This window comes from Vicugna pacos, chromosome 2, assembly GCF_048564905.1.
Source record: "Vicugna pacos chromosome 2, VicPac4, whole genome shotgun sequence".
Taxonomy (NCBI): domain Eukaryota; kingdom Metazoa; phylum Chordata; class Mammalia; order Artiodactyla; family Camelidae; genus Vicugna; species Vicugna pacos.
Window position 1 is genome coordinate 54639665 of NC_132988.1, and position 22805 is coordinate 54662469.

The 22805-nt window shown below is 37.4% G+C and overlaps 1 protein-coding gene across 2 annotated transcripts in view; it reads left to right on the forward strand.

Annotated features, from left to right (window-relative positions):
• UNC5C (unc-5 netrin receptor C) overlaps positions 1–22805 on the forward strand; it is a 339947-nt gene that overhangs the window by 216744 nt on the left and 100398 nt on the right. For both annotated transcript variants that reach the window (XM_072940307.1, XM_072940312.1), the window contains exon 4: positions 15163–15266. In XM_072940307.1, coding sequence (XP_072796408.1) covers positions 15163–15266 — 104 coding nt within the window. The remainder of the gene's footprint in view (positions 1–15162; positions 15267–22805) is intronic.

Sequence of the window (22805 nt, forward strand, 5' to 3'; positions counted from 1 at the left end):
AGGTCCAAATTTCTCTTCTTATAAAGATGCCAGTCATATTGGATTAAGGCCCACTTAATAGCCTCATTTTAACTTAGTCACCTCTTTAAAGACCCTGTCTCCAAATAAAGGCACATCCTGAGGTACTGAGGGTTAGGACTTCAACAGGTGAATTTTTAGGGGGACACATTTTAGTCCATAACAACCGTATTTCATTGTTTACATAATGTAACCTATGTTTCCAGCTCTGACCACAAAGAATGTCTCCAGTCCAGTCACACTATATTAGAAATACTTCCATTACTATGCTTTCTAGTTCATACCAAAAGTCTTCCGCTTTCTCTTACTTCCTTCCATTATTTGTAATAAATTCATTTATTTCACAAGTAGTTAGTAAGCATTTACTCTTGAGACAATTGTATGTATTGGGTTTAGAACCAGAATCAAAACATGTAATGATGCCTGCTCTCAGGAAGCTTATATCTGGTGAGCAAGGACACACTCCAAATGAAAGAAGTTATCAGGCACAGAATGGGTGGTAAATGCTATGAGGAAAGATATGTGGGAAAAGGAGTTATGTTGTGCTGGATAGGGTGGTCAGGGAAGATATCCAGAAGAAGCTAACAGCTGAAAAAAACCTGACGGAAGGGACAGAGGAGTCACAAGTACAAATGCCCTGAGGCAGGGATGTGCTGGGCAGCGGGTGGTTCTAAGAAAACTGAATTGGCCAGGGTGGCGAAGACAGTGAGTGAGAGCAGGCTCTTAAAAAGTTAAGAAAGATAAGGCCTGGAAGTAAGGAAAGGAAGGCCAGTGTGGAGATGGCCTAGGGCCTCTGAGTGTGGTATCTTTGGTTCTTGATATGACATGAGAACTTTGGAATGTTTTCAGAGCAGAGGAATTCATGACATGACTTCCATTTTAGCAGAATCACCTGACTGCTGCATTGAGACTAGACCATGAGAAGCAAGAGCAGAAGCAGGGAGACCATTATGAGGCTGAGGCTATGAGAGATGTTAGGCTAGCATAGATTGGAAGAGGTCAAGCTGATGGATTCTAGATATATTTAAAGGCAGAGATAATAGCTCTTTTTTGAGAGATTGGATGTAGGATGAGAGAGAAAGAAAGGAAAGAATTATTCAAAAGGCCTAGGCATTTTGAAGGATTTCTTTCAGGTGTCCTTAATGAAGTCATTCCTGCCTCATCAGCCTCCAGAGCGAAAGGTATTCCTTTCTCAAACCTTTCAGAGAAGTTTGTCCATCCTCTTAATAGAGAGCTTTTCTCTTTTCAATTATATTCACTTGTTGTAATGTCTGGGTTTCATGCCATTGAGTTCCTTGAGGTCAGTTTTGCTTAATTCAGCTTTGCTTAACTTTATATCTTTAGTGCTTAGCACAAGGCATAGAACACCAAAGATGTTTAATAAATTGTATTGAATTGAAACCATTGAAAAGAATTCTTGGTGAAGTTTATTAAAATGCGCTATATTAATAATTCCTCACTGGGCATGTCTAAAGGGATTTTTTCTTTGTCTTATGTGGATTCTCTATGAAACAGACTTTGAGACGAGACATGCATGTGGGCTATATATCAGATAATGCTCTTAGGAACAGTATCTGTGGAGGAATAGAAATGGGCAGAGAGAGAAACTGAACTGCAATGCAGGTGTAACAAAAGATTAGCCCATGGGGATCTCTGGAGTTGGGATGGCCCTTCAGAGTCGTCCCACCTCGAAGCATAGGAGGTGAGTGGACCTTTGGCCCCCACACTGACTAGTCAATGGATATGGGTGCCTCCTTTATTCCTCACCCCCACCAAATTCTGTGACCTGGTATAAGTCAGCTCTTCTCAACTGAAGGCAATTCCAGGAAAGAGAGGCTGAGAACCTTCACCATCAACACTCCCAACAGGTGGGATCTGTCCTGAAAAGGGATGTCAGTGGCATACCACAGCATCCACCACAGCTGTCTACCACAAATCTTGAAGAATGTATTTTATTAATTATGAAGAACAAAAAGATACTTTTAAACATTTTAAAAAGAAACAAAAGACTGATTGTTTTGGTCAAATAATTAAATGAATTCAAAATTAGCTGCTAATTATAATCCAAGAGGCACAGTGATACAAAACAGTATCTTTCATTGCTATATGTTTATTAATGTCAAGTCTAATAACTATTTTAAGTTGCCAGTCTACACTCTACTAAACTGGCTTGCTTAAAAGCCGAAGTCTAAGGGCTTCCTAATTCCAAATGACGACTCTTGTGTTGTACCCATTTCATATATACATAATATAAGAGTATATAGGTAATATTCTCTTTATATAGCCTTATTCTCCACATAAAAATTAAAAACATATAACAACCCCATTTTTCTTTGCAACAAATTGCATAAACTTTGCTATTTACTTCACAGCTTTTAAACGTAGTTTGACATTTTCAAATCAGAAGACAAACTCTTCTTCTAGTAAGAGATTAATTTGCCCATAACACCTTTTCATCTTCATGTATGAAGAATGAAGAGCAGTTTGCTTGTACTTCCATAATTCACTGACTCATTTGTGTGTGGTCAAGGAACCACATCCAACATACGAAGATTTATCCATATAGATTTACATCATGATAAAAAAAAAGTTAAATTTCAAATTCTCTCTGTCAGGGCTGGTCCTGCCAAACAAGTCCTTGCTAATGTTGCAAAAAGACTGTAGATTTTCTAGTTGCTCTGTTTCAAGCCAGCTGTGGTGTCTTGCCCTGTAATGTGTGACAGATGGCCATCACATTAGCTGCACTTAAAGTGTAAACTTGTCTCAGGTAAGGATGACCATGATGTGGAAGTAAAATAGGTGCAGTTACCTCTCACCCAACTCATGTTATACTCATGATGTGTCTTACGCAGGGGCCCATAGTTCTTTCATGAAAAAGCTCTATTTGCAGAAGTTTATAAAGCAGAAATGGATACTAGCTATTCATTCATGTTTTTAAGTTTGCTTATCTTTTATACATTCAAACTACATAAAATAGAAAAGTAAGTGTGTGAGACAATCAGGACAGAGGAAAAACAGGAAAAAGGAAAGTGAGGGTCTGGCCAGGCACGAGCTGAAGACGTAAGTTGCCCGCGCTAGGATGCAGGCACGTTGACCACAGGGCAGTGCCAGGCAGGTGTCCTTGGTGCTGCAGCTTCCACTGCAGAGAGAGGAGCTTTTTCTGAGAGAACCCAAGTAGACCCTATAAAGACTGTCCAAAGCGGCACTCTCATGGTGATACAGCTGCCAGTTTCACTGGGTTGCTTCCTCCAGTGTCCCCTCTTCTGGACCAATGGGAAAATTCTGAGTGTTAAGGTAGGAAAACGTAGTGCAGGCAAAATGTCAGCAAACACTGTCTTTCTTCAGGAAATAGTTTCAGTTCGGCTGCTGTTGTTGATACTGTGATGTTGATGATGTCGTGGCTGCGGTTGTCAGGGGACAGTGGGTGAAGTGGGAAAAGAGCATAGTGGAGCGGAGAGAACACACGTTTGGGGGCCAGGTTGACATATTCAAATCCCCGTTCCATTACTTACTAGTGTGACCTTGGTCAAGCGACTTAACCCCTTGGAGACTTAGTCCCATCAACCGTGAGATGAAAATGATAGGGTTATTTTCAGATTAAACTAGAATAAACTTGTAAAGCACGTGGCATGTGCCAGACACAAAGCAAAGGCTCAGCAAATGTCCCGGGCCTGGGCTGTCAGTCCTAGAGGTTGAAGTTCTCCGCTGATTCATGTATGATTAGACTGTAATTTTTCCCCTATGCCCGAGGATGGAGGAGCCCTCTATATGGTCACCCTTCTCCTCAATTCAGGAGTTACAGTGAATTTATGTGCACAAACAGTCCTTCTTCTTGGGAATGTCAGGATCATTCCTAAGGATTTTTTTCTTTATTATATGTGCAAACCAATAAATCACAGCCACCATCACAAAAGCCACTGCCTGCAGATTGAAATAAGATAGTTCCTGGGAAGAATTAAGGAGAATCAGGGTGGCCCTCTCTGCCCTCCTCTCATAGATCATCCATCCACTTCTGTGAGATCAGAACCACCTTGTGAGCCACTGGAGGGTTTGGATAAAACCTTGTTTGCATCTGTGAGTCTGTAGTATCCAACACTCTGTCCAGAACAACAGTGTCCAAAGAAATATAATGCCAGCCACATGTCAGTTCAACTTTGCTAGTAGCCACCCTTAAAAAAGTAGAAGAGGCAGAATTAATTTTAATAATATATGTTACTTGATCTACTATATTTAAACTATCATTTTGACAAAATAACCAATATAAACAGGTATTCATGAAATAATTTACATTCTTTTTTCCATACTAATCTTTGAGACGTGGTGTGCTTACACTTACAGTGCTTCTCAGTTAAGACTAGCCACATGCCCACTGCTCCACAGCCACATGTGGCTTGTGTTGGACAGATGGGCTGTGGAATAATAATAATAATAATAGATGCCCTGTTCCAAGCATTTAATTTTTTCACCTCACATAGCTACCTTTGTGTGTGTGTATGGTGAAAACACTAAAGATCTACTCTCTCAGCAAATTTCAATTATGTAATACAGTATTATTAACTGTAGTACCCATACTGTGCACAAATACCCTCAGAACTTACTCATCTTGTAGCCGGAAGTTTGTGCCCTTTGACAATACTTACATGAATTAGCTTATTCAGTCCTTGCAACAGTTTTGTGAGACAGGTGTTATCATCCTCATTTTACAGATGAGAAAACTGAGGACAAAGGGAGATTAAAAAACCTGCCCGAGTTCAAAGCTCATATTTGGAGAAGCAGGTCAGACCACCAACGTATTCCATGCTTTTAACAAGACACTGAATACAAATAAGAGAGGAAGTGGCAATGATTTTCATGTCAGGTGGCAGTTCAGAAAAATATCTTATTTTCCACATATATGATGTTACAGGCTCACTATGACTTATACAGCAGATGTGTGAGAAGGCCTTGGGTTCCTGCCTCTGTCCTGTTACTTGGTCTGCTCCAATCATACCAGTTTCTTTGTTTTTAGACTGTAATACACTCACTCCAGATACGGGCTATTTGCAGTAACTCTTGTTTCCTCCCCAGAACATTCTTCCACAACACTACTTGTGGCTCACTTCCTTCCTTCATGCAGATTTCCGCTGAGGTGTCACCTCTCCAGAGGGGTCAGCCCTGACCAATTTACCTAAAACCGATTGACGCCAACACTGTCACCCTCCTAACCCCAAGCCTGTTTTATTTTTCTTGAGAGCATTTCTCTTCATGATCTTTTATGTCGATTGTCTCCACCACTGGAATATAAGCTTCACAAGAGTAGGCACTTTATTTTCTTCATCATTATATCCTCAGTGCCTAAAAATGGTACCTTGGATGTGGCTGGTACTTAGTAATGGAAGACATAAGTAAATGGAGGGCAATTGAATTAAATTGAAAGCATATGATAAGGCAAAGTGATGATGCTATTTAATGCTAATGATTTGTTCTCTCTTTTTTTTTTACCAACATATAGCATACATTTTATTCATATAATTATCTACCGTCATCATTCATATTCCAAAGATTCCTTGGATTCACTAGAATATTGGCAGTTGTCACTAAGTGCGGTGATATTTTCCTGATTTGTTCTCTTAGTGGAAATGTTTTATCATCCAGGGAATTTGAGGACATCAGATAGACTGAAGTGACTGCCCCCTCATCCCCTCCCCACTTCAAACTTCAAGCCCCCATTACACTTTTGTACTTATTTTCTCCATACCACTTATCAACTTCTAACCAACTATATATTTACTTATTTTTTATATTCATGGCTTGTGGTCTATTCCTCCTAGTCCCTTAGAAAGTAAGACCCACATGCACAAAGATTTTTGTCTGGTTTGTTCACTGATGAATTGAAAATGACTACAGTGATGCCTGGCACAGTGTAAGAACTCAATAAATATAAAGGAATGAATTAACATTCCTCTAGTAGGTGTAGTAATACTTCCAGTTAAATATATATGTGTCTTGTGAATTATGATGATAGTTTATATATACAGAAGTCATTATTTGTGGCTTTGTATGTTACTTTTCCATTTCCTACCTGTCTACTCTACTTGGCATAAACAAAATTAAATATACCATTTAACCAAATAATGCATTTCTTTAACCAGGCGTTCTGAAAGATTTAGGTTATGCCATAACAGTATCTGGCAGCCTAATGCCAACACCTTGGTAGAGCTCAGCAGGCTTGCCAAGACACCAGAATAAATGGCTTCTTTACTAACGTGCATCTCTGAGTTGTGATTTGATCCCTTGTATAACCACTTAAGCCCCCAGTAAGCCCATTGTAAATTGCAGGGGCCAGATTTTTAATTAGATGAGATTAATCACACCATGTAGACAGTTTTAGACAATAAGACAAATTTTTAACAATAAATTTCTCCCTGTTTCATGTAAATCTTAACCATTATATTAAATAGTTCATCATGTAGTTTCTATTTCAGGATTAAAAACTATAACACCTACCTAATTGTATCAGTCTACATTTTTCCAAACATAGTTACTTTTGTATTTAGACAGAAGTTCCTTAGATTTGTGGAGGCACCATGAATCTGTAGAAATTTATAGCTAATATTTGTTCTGAAAGGCAGACATCTAATTGATAGAACACTGTCTCATAAGTTCCATTTTGGGGGAAATCATCCATCTACGTGCTATAGGCAGGGCTGGTAACCCACTGTACTAAAATATGTCATTGAAGTAATGTTTTATGCTGTATGAAATGGGAAGTTTATGGCTAGACTACTTATTTGCAAAAAAGCTTGTCTGCAGTCATTGCATTCTTTTTTCATACTCTGAGAAAAGAGCCTTAACTTTTTGGTATGTCAGGTCCCTCATCCATAAAGTTGGCATGTTTCTTATTATTTATCCCTAAGACGTACCTTAAAAAATATTGTGATGACATATAATCATTTTTTCTGAAACTAAAGATGCAGTGTGAATATAAGAGTAGCTTTTTTTTTTCTTCCTCTCCTCTATAATGGATGTCTTTGGAGTTCTAGCTCTAAAGTACTTATTTTTATAAAACCCTTTAGCAGAACTATCTGAATACAAGTATGTTTGTCATATAAATTCCCCAAAACCAAGAAATAAAAAAGAATGGCTGAAATTGTATTTCCCTTTACAGGGACTTTGCTCACTTAGGATTTCTCTGCTTAAATGACATCATGCAGTAAGGGATAGCCATACCTTGACAAAACTAAAGAGATTGCCAAGATAATCCTTCTGCTGAGAAGGATTTGCTCAAAGATCATTCTGACCTGTCTCTCTGCATATAACTATGATATTATGAAAGTGCTTGTGGTAAATTTGTAAGAGTGGTAAAAATATATATATATTTTTAAAGTAAGAAGAGGTTACAAAATAATAACAGGAATAAAATCAAAATCTTTCATCTTCATTTTTTGTCTTTAAAAAAACTCTGTGTCCCAGTAACCTGCATTTTTGGCGTGCTTACTGTAGTGTTAACTCCCGTGATGCCTCCAACAACCCTATGAGGTAGATCATGTTATTATCCTTATTTAGCAAATAATGATACAGAAGCATGGAAATGAAACTTTAGCTAAATTACCCAAGTCACTTGTTCAGGAAATGGTAAATCGGAGGGTTTTCTTTTGTTTTAAATTGTAGTATAGTCAATTTACAATGTTGTGTCAATTTCTAGTGTACAGCATAATGTTTCAGTCATACATATACAAACATATATTCATTTTCATTATACATTACTACAAGATATTGAATATAGCTCCCTGTGCTATACAGAAGAAATTTGTTGTTTATCTGTTTTATATATAGTAAATCAAGAACTCCTAGTTTATCCCTTCCCACCCCCTTTCCCCTCTGATAACCAAAAGTTTGTTTTCTTTGTCTATGAGTCTGTTTCTATTTTGTCAATATGTTCATTTGTGTCTTTATTTTTATATTCCATATATGAATGATAGCATATGGTATTTTTCTTTCTCTTTCTGGCTTCACTTAGAATGATGATCTCCAGGGCCATCCATGTGGCTGCAAATGGCATTATTTCATTCCCTTTTCATGGCTGAGTAGTATTCCATTGTATAAATATACCACAACTTCTTTATTGGGTCATCTGTCAATGGACATGTTTCCATGTCTTGGCTATTGTATATAGTGCTGCTAAGATCATTGGGGTGCATGTATCTTTTGGAATTAGAGTTCCCTCCAGATACATGCCAAGGAGTGGGACTGCTGGATCATGTGGTAAGTCTATTTTTAGTTTTTTTGAGGAATCTCTGTGCTGTTTTCCATAATAGCTGCACCAAACTACATTTCCACCAACAGTATGGGAGAGTTCCCTTTTCTCTACACCCTCTCTAGCATTTATCATTTGTGGGCTTTTGAATGATGGCTATTCTGACTGGTGTGAGATGATACCTCATTGTAGATTTGGTTTGCATTTCTCTGATAATTAGCCATATTGAGAATTTTTTCACGTGCCTATTAGTCATTTGTATATCTTCATTGGAAATTTACTTGTTTAGGTCCTCTGCCCATTTTTGTATTAGATTTTTTTTTGTATTTTTCTTATAAAGTTGTATGAGCTATTTATATATTCTGGAAATTAAACATTTGTTTTTCAGTCGCATCATTTGCAAATATTTTCTCCCATCCCATAGGCTGTCATTTTGTTTTACTTATATGAAAAAGTAAAGCAAAAGCTTAGTAGTTTAATTAGGTCCCATTTGTTTATTTTTCTTTTATTTCTATTACCTGGATAGACTGCCCTAAGAGAACATTGCTAAGATTTATGTCAGAAAATGTTTTGCCAATGTTTTCTTCTAATAGGTTTATAGTGTCTTGCCTTATGTTTAAGTCTTTAAGCCATTTTGAGTTTATTTTTGTGTATGGTGTGAAGGAGTATTCTAACTTAATTGATTTACATGCGGCTGTCCAGTTTTCCCAACACCACTTTTTGAAGAGACCATCTTTACTCCATTGTATATTCTTGTCTGTGCTGAAGATCTTGCTCTTGTCTGCAGTGTTACCCTGCTTCACAGGAGCTTTCAGATCTTTCATAGTGACCTACAATAAAAATATGTTTATCTCATGATCCACTAAATAAATATATGCCAATCTCCTCACATATACCAGTACACAGAGATATGTGTGTGTATACACATATACACACATAATACTATGGGTGATGCACCTTGACATTTTCTATCTATTCAATTTCATATTTTGATGCTGGTTTTTAATTCAATAAATTAAATTCATAATCCTCTAAGAGGTCATGACACAGTTTGAAAAACACAGCAATAAACCTTAAATTCCATAAGAATAAGGAATATTAAACACTATGGTTTATAGACCACATGACTCAAGTGTATAAGGGAATGACATGTTGAAATTTACTCAAATGAGTAATCATCTTTCATGTGAGAACTCTCTAATAATAATAGAAATAATTGTAATAATTTATTACATGTGTTTTGTGCTTTATAATCTTCCAAAACCTTTTCAGATTCAATCTCTTTTAATATTCACAAAACTCTATGAGATCTAAAAACAAAAATACAATATTAATAAGGTAATATTTTATTTATATCTTATTATTCAATGGAATTTAAGAATTTTAACTTCCATTAGAATAGTCTATTGAAGTATACCCATAGACAGTCTATCACATTGTCAAGATTTTGTCTTTTAAAAAACATTTTATTCTAATAAATCTTTCTGCATAATGAAGTAGCATTGCTGAGGGAATAAACATTTTTAACAAATGTAAATTATTTTTTTAAAACTTGGAATGAGAACATGTTTATTTTCTTTTTCAAAGACAGTAGTAGCAGCAGCCTGCCTGCTCAGACACCTCAGGGAGATCTTTTGCTGGTATTTTCTCCTGGTTTCCTTCCAAAATCAGCAGGGCTCACAGGTGCTTGGATGGTAGCGTGACCTGTTACAGTCAAAGCTTCCATCTGTCCAGCCTTGACTTTCCCATTGTAGGCCACTCTCACCCTTTTTGGATGGTGTCAGGCAAAGATGCCCCAGGGATGCCGCTGGGAAGGAGACCTGATTCTCAGCCCCTCTTATAAATATACACCTTGACGTGATAGGCTTTCTTGCACGCTGTTTCGGGTCAGCATTTCCCTTCCACCTCTCCAGGGGGAGAGAAAATTAGTTTTGTCAAATTGATTCTCAATGCATTTATAATCATCAAAAATTTTATAGTCACCTGCTTTTGTGCTGTATATTGCATTGCTCTAGTGGATTTGTACAAAAAATTTTCTGATATGTTTAATACTGGACCTTCTGGAACCCGCCCATCTCCTCATTTTCTAACTCTTACCTTTATATATAAGTGTACAAAAGTCCCAAGAGATTGTCCTAAGAGAAAACTATAAGCTGTTCTCCTCAAAGGTGCATCAACTCCTAGATTATTGAAAAATAATTTCTTCTATTATTTCTCTTTGATACTGATAGTTGGTATAGCTCCTTAGAGATCTTACCTTATTTGACAAAGGATATGCTGTTTTCCTGTAAAATGCATATTTAAAATGTTAGTCTATTCAGTCATACGCCCTTCTCACAAAAGAGATCTCCAAAAGCATCTAGTCATTTACTCTCATTTTACAAATGAGGAAGGTGAGGCCACAGAGCCTTCCAACTCCCAGCTAGCCTTTTTTTTTTCTTTCTGTTTACCACATTGTCAGAAAGCAGAGTTCATGGCTGTGGGATGCCATGAATTAGTGGATTTCACATCATAAATAATTTGTAACCACAGTATTATTATTGTGCAAAAGAAATTACATTGAATGCATCAAAATTCTGCCGTTTTTTACATGTACACCCACACACGTGTGTATTCTAAAAGGCTTTCTTTGATTACTGTGTAAATGGTAAATAGAAATCCATATAGTTTCAGGTCTGGTTCTACACCTACTAATTAGATTTCACTGTATGGATTTAGTAAGCCAATATTCATGCTCTTAAGTCAACATCTTTCTGAATGCATGCATATGACAAAGCTGATTTTTCTTTTAACTGACGGAATCAACGACTAAATCAAGAGTAAGCGAAGTTGACTTTGCAAAAGTAATCTAGGTTATAATGAAAGGACTTTATACTTATTTTAGTAGCAGCCTTAGAACTAATGGAAAGAAAGCAGACTTGTAGAATCCTAAAGGTCTTCCAAGGGCAGAAATTCATCTTTTTCCTGACAGGAATGCCCACATTATTCTAAAACATTCTGGTTTACATCTAACTCCTAGCTGACAAGTGTCCGGTTTTCATGCTTACTCATCCGTCACCCTTGTGTTCTCTCTGCCTGCGAGTCATCCGGCCTGCCTTCTGTCACACCTCTCCAAATGATACAGGATATGCTTAAAATGTTACTCACCCCTTTGCAAAGTAGTGTGGAGGCATCCTGAAAGGAGCAGCTGTCATGCAGGACAGCACAATATTCTGTGCTTATTACACTACCTGAGAGCTGGAAAAGAGGTTTTATGGCAGGAATTAAAAGGATTTTTTCAGGAAGAAGTATTGCCTTCTGGGGGGCTAAATGTGAGTCATTTTAGAAATTAGATAAAATTTACATAGAGTTTAAAATTAAATCACATCAAAACAAAATAATTATTCGGTGGTATTTCAGTGATGGTTCAGTTAAACCTGTCTTTTAAAGTACATGCCTCTGATGTGTGGTCACCATTCTTAATCGGGTAACAAAGATTCTTATAAGATGTGCTTTCATATGGCAGGAATTTGAAAACTGGAGCAACAGCTATACCATATCCTCAGAAGAATTATAGCATTGCTGCATTTGAAGCCATCACCCCTTAATGGTGCTGCTTTCTGTCACCGTAAACTTTTGCAAATGAGGAGTAGTTCTCATGGTGGTCGTTTTCCCAATTCCTGTGCACCCTCAACACAGCTGGGCTGCTCCTCCCTCTTCACGCTTCAATTTCCCAAACTTTTGACTCCTACTTTTGAGTCTCTTGCTGCATTTGTGCTGTTCCCAACTTCTTAAAACTTTATTCTCCTCTTGGGTCCTCTGACACTTGTCTCTTGGTTTTTCTCCTACGTCTTTGTTCACACCATATCATTTTTGCTGGCGGCTTTTCCTCTTGAATGTTGGTGTCCTCTTTTTTTTTTTTTTTTTTAATTCCACAGTCTTTCCCCTGGTAATGTCATTGCTTTTTAGTGCTTCAGCTGTCTCCTAGATAGTGAAATACAAATCTTCTACTAGGACTTCTTTTTCAAACTCTAGACAGGTGGTTCTCAACCTGAAATGACTTTTCCTGTCAGGGGACACTTGGCATTATCTGGAGGTGTTTATTTCGTCATGGCTTGGAGGGGTGCCACTGGCACCTGCTGGGTAGAGTCCAGGGATGCTGCTGAGCACCTGACTATGCATAGGACAACCTCACAACAGCAATTCTAGCTGTTGTTGATCTGAATGGGAGGTATTTTGGTGGACGGATGGTCAAAGCAATGTTTCTGCAATTTGGATAAATCCAAGGTCTTGTATCTGGCAGAACAAGTTTGATTTTAAGAACGAGAGCCCAAGTACTCTTCGATAGTCCTTCAATGAGCTGCGGACTGAGCAGAGAAGAAAAAGGCAACAACCAGCCGCATGGTTGTAGGGTGCAGAGACTTTGGGAAGGACTTTGAAGATATACGTTGATTGATTCCTTTTTTATTTTGTGGGATTTTTAAAATATAGTATAAAAATCCTTTAAACAAACAAACAAGCAAACAGAATTATCCAGTCCCAAATGTCGCTTGTGCTGAGGTTGAGAAGTCATGATCTGGACCTACTGGACTTTTCCAGTTGCACCAAACTGAACACGTATCAAAATAAATTTGCTGCTTTTCTCCCCACTTTCTTACCTAATTTGGTATTATTTCATTCAGTGATGGTATCCACTTAACAACTGCAGTAGCTAAGAATATGGTATTATCCTTTCCCCTTGGCACTCTCCAGATACGTAGGTCTCCCCAAACTTCTGATCTATTTACTACTAGAATCTGCTCTGTCCTCTTGCCATCCACTGTCACTTGCTGAGTTCAAAACCTCATCATCCCTCCTGGTCTGTTCAGATGGGTCCCTAAGTACCTTCTGCTCTCCACCACCTCCTCCATCACACTGAGGGTAAAACGACATCTGATCTCCCTCCCTGCTTAGAAGCCTTTGAGAGTTTGCCATTTGTTAGCATAACAGGAGGCTTTTCATTAATAGATCTCAGCTTATCTTTCTAGTCTTGATTCTGAATCTTGCACATCTTCATCCTAAGTAACTAATAAAGGGTTTACCATAAGGAGATAATTAATAAATGTTAAAGGAATTTGTTTTGACCATTTGAAGACATACATGCCTCACACCTTCTAATTTTCAATCCTTATTTTGTGATGTGCTGGTTAGTTTAACTGAGAATGGATCAATATTTTACTTGATTTGAGAACTACTTCCTGTCTTTAGGTCTTCACCCTACCCCACATCAGATGGGAGTTTTTCAGAATCACTTTCACAAACAAAATATACCTTGTCAAGAACATTTTATCCCATAAAAGTTATTCATTACTATTATTTTTATTAAAGTGGTGTTTGGTGTATTGCTGAAGTTTTTATCTTAATGCAGATTAAAAAGAAGGAGAAACTACCATATGAGAAAAGAAAGAGTAGAAAAAAGTTTAATGTCTCTTTTGGAAGGACACAGATCAACCAAAAGAGATGCAAAGGGATGTGTGGATAGCAAAATAGCTATCAAATCAAGGGTCAGCAGATTCTAATGTGGTATCGATTATTTTGCTGTGAGGCTTTGAGTAATCTGAGAAACATGTTTTTCATATATAAAATAAGGACATGGTTTAGATAAATTTCAAGTTCTAACAACTGTGGATTTTAAGTGTTCATTCCTACAATATATTTAATTTCTTGATAATCACATTAGAAATGCCCTTCTGACAGAAATTCTGTCACCATTGGGATAGTCTCTTGTCTTACCTTAGATCCACACATATCCAATAATCTTTTCACAACCCTTAAGCTCTTGAAGTTTTTCTTCCAAGAAATTCAACCAAATGGCAAATATATGACAGTGTATTTTTTCACACTGCGTTTTTCCAGGTGTGCTTTCTAATAGCTCCTTAAAAGATACTGCAAATATAGTTCCAGAGTCTTTGGATTTCCACCCAGTAGTTTGGTAGGCTGAAATGGTGCTTTAGATTCTCAAGTCTTTAATGGGGACATGGGATGAAAGGACAGAGGTGCTTACTTTTTTAAGTTAAGTCAACTGGGCAAATTTCCAATAACTTTTTGTTGGAAGGAGCTGAACAGAATATGAAATAAATTTTTTGCTTTGCTCTTTAAAAAAAAATGCTGCTTCGAAACTCTTTAGCTAATGTTTACTTTTTAGCTTTGGTGTTTAAAATGACTAATTGGTTTCTAACATTTTTGTGTCCATCAACAGCAGTTTTGAAAATTGTACTGCTTATTGCTATAGCAACTAAAGAAATGCATAATTAGAGTTTTGGTATATTTGAACAGAAATGACTATTTAATCTACTAATTGAAGAATGGTCATATAGTTACATATTAAGATATTTCTGGACTCTCCCCAGTAGTTACTCTTTTCCCTGCCTTGTGTTTGAGACACCTCAAGAAGCTATATTCATTCTTTCAGGACTCCAACATTCTATTTTCCACTCTGAAACTGAACCTTGCTTTTGAGTTATTGATCAAAAGATCTTGGAATTATTACAACTTCCACAGTATCTATTGTGAAGAAAAAAATTACTATACATAAGCGACTCTGTATGAATGAGGATCATAACAATGGGATTCATCTGATTAAAAATGTGATCATTATAGTTGGTTATTAAGAAATATTAGGAAACACGATAAATGAATTTCACTAATTGTTAAAACAAGGATCTCCGAAGCATTCCAGTGAAGATTAAAGTAGGAACAGTTAATAGCCTCTGAATTTCATAATTTCCACTACACAGAATAAAATCACTCAGATTATGGTTCAGTACTAATATGTGATTAAAAAATACAAAGAAACACAAAATACTAAACTGTGAAATTTTTATTGTACTTCCCGTAAATAATTAATGTTAATCAGCTTTGTCTTGTATTTTATTTCTTGTGCTCTCCAGATCTACGTAAGACATTTGAGCAGGAACCCCTGGGAAAGGAAGTATCCTTGGAACAGGAAGTCTTGCTCCAGTGTCGACCACCTGAAGGGATCCCAGTGGCTGAGGCAAGTAACAAAAATTCTTTGCATTTAGTAACTGGCACTTAGTTATTCTAATAGAGGCCTAATCCATGGCTAATGGTGCAGTGAATTAGGGGATGGCATGATGAATGGTTGGTAATGGAGTCCTAACTGCTTGCTACTGGCAAAATAGATTGATTGGAAACTGATTAATGACTTGGAGTCAATTAGAATGCCCCACTGGACAAAGCCACAGGCAGCTTGGTTTAATTTTGTCATTCTCTTTCAAGAAATCAGAAACACAGCTTTATTTTATCTGGCACTAATCATAGAGAAAAATGGTATGACTTAATAATGTGCTATCAATTTTATTATTGTTCTTGATACAATGCAAACAATCTAGGAAGCGTGTGTGTGTGTGTGTGTGTGTGTGTGTGTGTGTATCCATGAACCCGTGCACTCCACATATGGATTTCTTGCTCTATGATGTAAGCATGGACATACCTGAGAGGCACATCCACACACCATGAACAAAAACATGTTTGAGAAATGTCAGTTCATTTCACCCTGTAAGCTTTCCATCAGCTCCTCATTTTTAGTTTCTGTTTTTGCTGAAACAAAGCCTATTGATCACTAGCGAAGTATTATAAATCAGATTTATACCATGACTTTTTATTAGCACCAAACAATACAATGCCTTTAAAAATGCCTGTCCATGGGGATAGGTCTGAGTGACCACAAGGGAGTCCCAAGTTCTCCTTGAGACACCATCCCCTTAGAGCACACTGCTGAGGAAAATCATCAAATACCGTGTCCTTCATTTCATTTTAAATAATTCCAAACTCTGAAAAATATTACCCTTTGGTGAGTATTAGGAGACATTCTAATATGCATCACACACTGTTGCCCTAGAAGATCCAGTATCCTACGAAAGCAGAAAAACTTCAGTTTGACAAGTGACATAGCTGCCAATTTGCTGGTGGTCATTTTAACCTCTAAGCTACATTGAGTTCTTTGGAATTTTTACTCTTTATGGCAAATATGGAAAGAGGCATTTTTTTTATTGTAACTTGGCCTCTATATGGATCAGCTGATTTTTTTTTTGTAAAATTAAGCCCTAAATTTTTCCTGTCTATGAAAGTGCAAAATAGTATTACTGGGACTTACAACATTGTCCAAAAAAATGATAACAGTTAATCAACACACCTACTATTAGATTTACATAGTTTTTCAGTCTTTTGAAAGTTCAGGCAGCAGTGAGAGTCAACACAGTTAGCTGGTTCCATGATAACAAAATTAAACATTGGGTTGCTCTTTCCAAATTAATAATAATAATAATAATAATAATAATAATAATAATAATAATAATAATAATAATAATAATAATATGTTAATTAGAAGTGTAGGTAGGGCCCTTACAAAATAACTCAATTTTTCTGTCACAGCCATTCATATCTCCAGTGTGTCAATGCAAAGACTCAAAGTGGCACTCTTAATGAAATTTCCTTTTTTACTTTGAAAGAAAAGAACTATTTTTTGCCTTGTACCTGGCATCAAATGGCACTTTCTAGCATCATATCAGAGACCTTGCATGATTATAGCTGTTTTATCCAACCACACTGAAACCTTACCTTCCAACACTGATGCACAATATGATTTATTGTGATTAAAAAGGAGGCAACCCTTCTCTAGTCAATATTTCATTTTACTTATTACAATAAGTGCATCTGTCCCCTTAATTGTCTTTCTAAAATTCTAATGCAAACCTTCTCCACTAAACTACCTTAAACACCAGAACATGTCTTGAGTAACACGGGTATCCATAGCCTCATTTTTGACTCCACATGGTGTTTCTTAAAGATAGCTGATCCCTGCATAGACTTGCAGTGAGGAGATTCCAGTAATTTCTTTTTCTTCTTTTTTTTTTTTGGTCTCCTCAGTAAAGTGGTTCACTTTGTCAAGGAGTAAAGATTTATGCCTGCAAATTAATTGGCTGTGAATTTTATTTGTATCATCACTGGGGAAGAGACCAATTAACACTTGACAAGCTCAAAAATCATATACCCATTTGACATTCAAAGAACTATATTTTATGCAAATTTTTTTTTCTTTTTTGAAGTCAGAAGAGAGATCAAACACACATGTTCGAGAGCAGACTAATAAACTCCTGTGTAGGTTATTTTCAACACTCTTAGAATCCCCAAGATCAGAAATCTAATGAATACCTTAACATGACACATTACAACTGTCATTTGCTCAAGAGGGGCAGATAAATTTAAAAAGAAGGGGATGAAATGTAATGTGGTGAGTTAGAGGATTGTAAGATTATTTAAATTTAATGACATGCATTCATTATTTAATTTTCATTTATTGGCTTGAGGCATCTAAAAGCATAAAAATAGCATAAAATGTAATATTGATCTTAAAGGGAAACCAGCAGGTAAAACTCTAGTGTTTTACCATAAATAAAATCAATCCTTAGGATATCAGGCCTGCTTGCAAGGATTTATGCTTCTTTTGTATTCAAGGCCAATGATTCTGAAAAACTCAGATACGAAATGCTCAACGAATACGTGGTTGATTGATTCACTTTATCTTTCTTTTATATGTCTAGCATCATTGAAGAAATAGTCAAGTATATTCTTTACAGAACAGCAGGAGGCATTAATTTTCTTCCTTCCCATACACGTCAGTATGTTTCCAAAGAGCTCTACTAATCCTAAATTACAGTGGCATCACCTTCAGTGAAATAATGGCATAGGCTTCTCTGAGGTGATAACACTTAATATTCTCCCCTATTTTGGCTTTAATTTACACTGCAGAATATTAAACTTCCTTACAGAGTCCTTACAGAACTCTAGGTTTAAACCCAAGTGTCACCATTTTTAACTCCTTGACTTTGGGCAAGGTATTTCAATTCTCTGTACCTAAGTTTCCTCAATTAAATTACAAAATGAAGACAATAATAGTGTCTCTCCAACATGTAGCTGAAGGTTAAATGAGACGATATACGCAAATCACTTAGAACACGTAGACGGACTCAAGAAACATTATTAGTGCTATTATTACATTATCACCTGTTGATTCACAGAAGCCTGAATTCAACCTTGTGACTTCGGCGTAGTCGCTGAGCACATTGCACCTCTGTTGGGTGCTGTGGGCTTTACAGAGATGAAGCTTCTGTCCTGCGAAGCATCACCAAGATGCCCTCCTGTTTTCCAGGCAGTCACTTTGGTTGGAGTCCGTGAATGCTACAAGAAGATAACCTTTGAGCTTTAAAACAAGGAAACCCCTTATTTACATAACACATTTGCTTTATCAATGACTTGTTAATGTGAATATCTGCAGCAAGTCCTGGTGGGCTGCTGTCCTCACTCTGATTTTTAAAGTTGTCTATTTAGTCATCATGGACCCGAGATACTTTCTTCGAAAGAGGAAATTTGGGCTGGGGCTACTGTTGGTAGTTCTCCTTTTCAAGCCAAAGGAGAGAGGGTGACAAAGTCTCAGAGGAGGAAGAGGCCACCTCAGGATGCCTTATACTCCGTCTCTCCAGGTGGTGACAGTTTTGACTAAGAGCTCCTCTCAGAACTCATTGGTTAAGAAAACCTGTATTGTGGGCGCCTCAGGGATGAAGCGTGAGGGTTTCAGAGCTCTAGTCTCAGCTGTTCCTTCCTTTGGCCTCCTTGTCAGACCCTTTCTTTATCTCTCTATTCTTTATTTAAAGTATTTATCACCCACACAGCTTCCTTAGCTCAGGGGCAGGGTCTGAAGGCCTTCTGCTGTATGAAATAAAAGCCCTTTAGCTGCTGAATCACAGGGTGGTCCAGGGACCCTGGGGAGCCAGTGTGTGGTGGGGAAGGGCACTCAGTTATTAAGTAGCAGATACAGAACTCTTTCAGGATTTGACACCTAGTATGGAAGAACCAGTATGATTGGCTGAATGCCAGCCCCTAGGTGCCCTGATTTTTTATAGCTCTGACTATTATCTGTTTTGAAATGTATCCGTTAAAAACTCCTCTGCCAGCCCAACTAGACTGTGATGAAATAAGGAGCAAAAGGGGGTTTTTGCTCATATTTATCTCTAACACGAGTAGACTATAGGTTTTGTAGTATATTCTCTAAGAATATTTAACTAAATGGAATAAAGAGTCCCTGATGGATGTGACACAGAGACTGCACCTCAGGAAATGGAACGTCCCCGAAAATGGATGTTCGTCACCTGTGAAGATGCACACTGAGAGAATTCAGGGTGGGTGGAGTGAGGGAATCTAGAATTCAGCAGGGTTCTAACCCACCAGATCAGAACAAAAGACCATTGGAAGTTACTTTAGTTGAAGGATGAAAGGGCAGGTTAATAATAATTACATTAAAATTAAAAGTAGACTAGGTGAAAGAAAGAAAAACAAATCCCAGAAATACTTTAAAATGGTACTGCTCAGTATTTTTAATAACTCTTTTGCTAGGATCAAGTCAAAAATATAATGCTTTTCTTCCATTTCTGGAGAGACATTTGCCTCCCTTTTAGCAGAAGCCTCCCCATCTCCCTAAAGAGGCCAGAAAATTAATATGCCCATGAACGGGTGCTGGGTTGCTCCAGTGGCATAATAGCAGCACTCTAGGAAATGAATCCCTCTTTGCTCATTTTAGTTTATGCCTGGAAAATGTTGCTGTCATATGATGAGCCAGAAATATACTCAGGGATGCTTTATTTCATCGGATTATCTCTTCTGGAGAGTACTGGGATCAAAACATCTATGGATACAAGATTTGTTGGCAGGGCAGAGGAGCAAAACTGAATTTTTCACTGAAACAAACCTGTGATTTGTTTCACCTTAAACAAGGGGATAATTGCTCCTCTAATTATAATTGAACTATTTCTCATAGGAGTTTAATTGGAGGAACAGGGCACAGTGTTCAACTTATTGACCCAGTTGTGCTTAAAAACCATCGTCTTATTTATCAACATTTGCATCTCTAATTAGCAAGTGGGAAAATATGGGGTGAAGTGCAAAAGAATAGATTCTTTTGTTGAATTTAGTCTTGCTAAACAGGAAAGAGATTTTTTTTAAGCTGATACTGCCTGGGGAAAAGCTGCTGGCAGCTGGAGGCTTTGCCAAATGTACAGCATCAGGTGGCTCTCCATCTAATTGATTACTAATATGGCCACTGAACACTTTGTTTCATGAGAGGCGTGACTGTTTCGCTGCCATCCCCTCATAATTGGAACTTCGTGTCGATGCATTTCCAGGCAGGTGCATTGTCTCCCAAGCTGTGCTTTATATTCTTTGCAGGCAAAAGAGGTTTAGAGAGAAAAGAAGAGTTTGAATACTAATTTGGAGGGAGACATTGATATCAGGGCCCAGTGATACCTGTTGAAATTTTCTCCTCACATGTGTGCAGCAACAAGAAGGGGTTTTGCTTATGAGATAATTATCAGCCTTTGCAAACAGGTTGGCACATGTATTAGGTTCCCTGACTAGTAGTCAGCTTGCGAGCTTTGCATTGGTCCAATCAACATTTGCCAGCATTGCCTCTTTATTATCGTCACTCCATGTTTTTATGCCAATATATGCCTCTAATAGAGATCACCACAAGTGTAGTTAACCATGTGAACCGAATTAAAAATTATAATAAAATTAAACAATATCAATTTTTAAAACACAGGAAGAAATAATAAAACTTTTCTGACTTATGATAGATTTGCGGCTTGACTTCTGTGCATACCTAGTGGTTCCTTTGAGCCTATACCACAAAATGCAGTTTTATTTTTTAATTACGAATTCATTTATTCAAGAAATATTTATTGTCCACTCACTGTGTGCTGACTACTCTTCTAGCTGCAGGAAATACATGTCAGTCAAAGTCCCTAAAGGGTAACAAAACAAAACGAAACACTGAACAAGAATATAAATAAAAGAGCAAGGTATCGTCAGATAATTGCAAATTAAAGGAAATAAGACAAGGTCATATCTGGAGGCTGACGGTTGTGGAGGATCAAGAGTCACTTTAAAGTACAAGGAAAATCAATCTGAAGAGATAACATTTGAGCTGGGATCTGAATGACAGGGAAAAGCCAGACCTGAAAAGATCTGGGTCAGGAAGCTCTAGGCAGGGGAGCAGATTACTCTCAGAAGGAGTTGATGTGGTTACGGATTAAAAAGGAGGCCAGTGTCTTTGAGACACAGTGAGCCATGGGGAGGGCAGGAAGCCCTTCAGTCAGAGGGGGTAGGATGAGCCTAGGGACTAACACGTGTTAGTGATAAGGGATTTGGAACTGTTTCTGAATATATGCAAAGTCATGGGAGACTTTAAGTAGGAATTGTCATGACCTGATTATATTTATTTCAAAGACTATTCTTGCTGCTATAGGGAATATAGACTTTAGAAATGTAAGAATGGGACGCCGTTTAGGAGATCTTGCCTTTCCTCAAGTACTAGATGGTTGTTTGTGGGTCTTATAGTAGGAGTAGAAGAGACAGAGAAAGGTAGAGAAATAAAGAATATATTTTAATTCCTGTGGGAATAGAAAATTCGGATTATGGCTTTTAAATTTGATTTTACTAAATGAATAAATTCTAGAAAATATTTGATCCTTCAGAAGAAAGTGAAATCTTCCATGCTAACGGTCAACAGACGCACTGGAGTGAGTTTTTCTTAGAGGACCTAAAATCAGTGGTCAGTCGACTTCAGCTGTTTTCAAATACAGTCTCTTAGTGGTGCTTCAGCAACAGGCAGCGACCTAGCTCGTGTCCACAATCAAGGCAGGAGGGTCTTTTACTTCTGCCGCACTTATTTCTTGAAAAAAAGTTTGTTTCTTAGAAAAGTTATTTTGCTTTGGAATTTCTTTCAATGATTCTCCATATGCCTACAGGCCAATCACTGTAAACTTATTGTGGATGAAAATGGCAGTCTTAGCAAAAAGAGCAGAAAGTCAGTATTTTCAAAAGGTGGTCAGATAGAGAGAATCCAACACTCTTAACTGGTAAATAAGAGGAAATGCTGAGAGTTACTTAACTTGAAAGGCAAGTTTATAGTAAAGACTGGCTAGGAACTTTAGGAACTATCTCTGCACGAATCAATGTACAGTCCTTTTGCCTAAAATTTAGCATTTTAAGGATATTTCAGTGCTATTTTACCCCCTTGGAAGATATTATTAGATATAGTCATTCTACTTTGGACTTTTTTCATGATTGTCACCATTAGTTCATTTATTAACATGCTTTTATCTCCTTATAGTTGAACTTAAGGCTTTAGAAATGTCAGTTTTCAGGTTTCAAGACAAGTTCACCTCTACAATGTGGTCTGCATACATTCAGCTCTCAAAAGTAATGAGCCAGACGTGTGTGCAATTAAGAAACTGTTTTCCCAGCAGGAAAACGAAATCCCCTTTCTTAGCAAATTCCTTCCCTTTGCGGAAGTTACAGCTGAGCAAAATGTCACTCCAGTTTCTATTACCAAACCAGATCCATTTGTGGGACTTGAAGCTAGCCAAACACTGAGACGCTGGGGTTTACAGCTGAGAAGAGTTTATTTACACGGCAGCCAGGTGAAAAGACTGGAGAGCCAGTCTTAGACCCGCCTCCC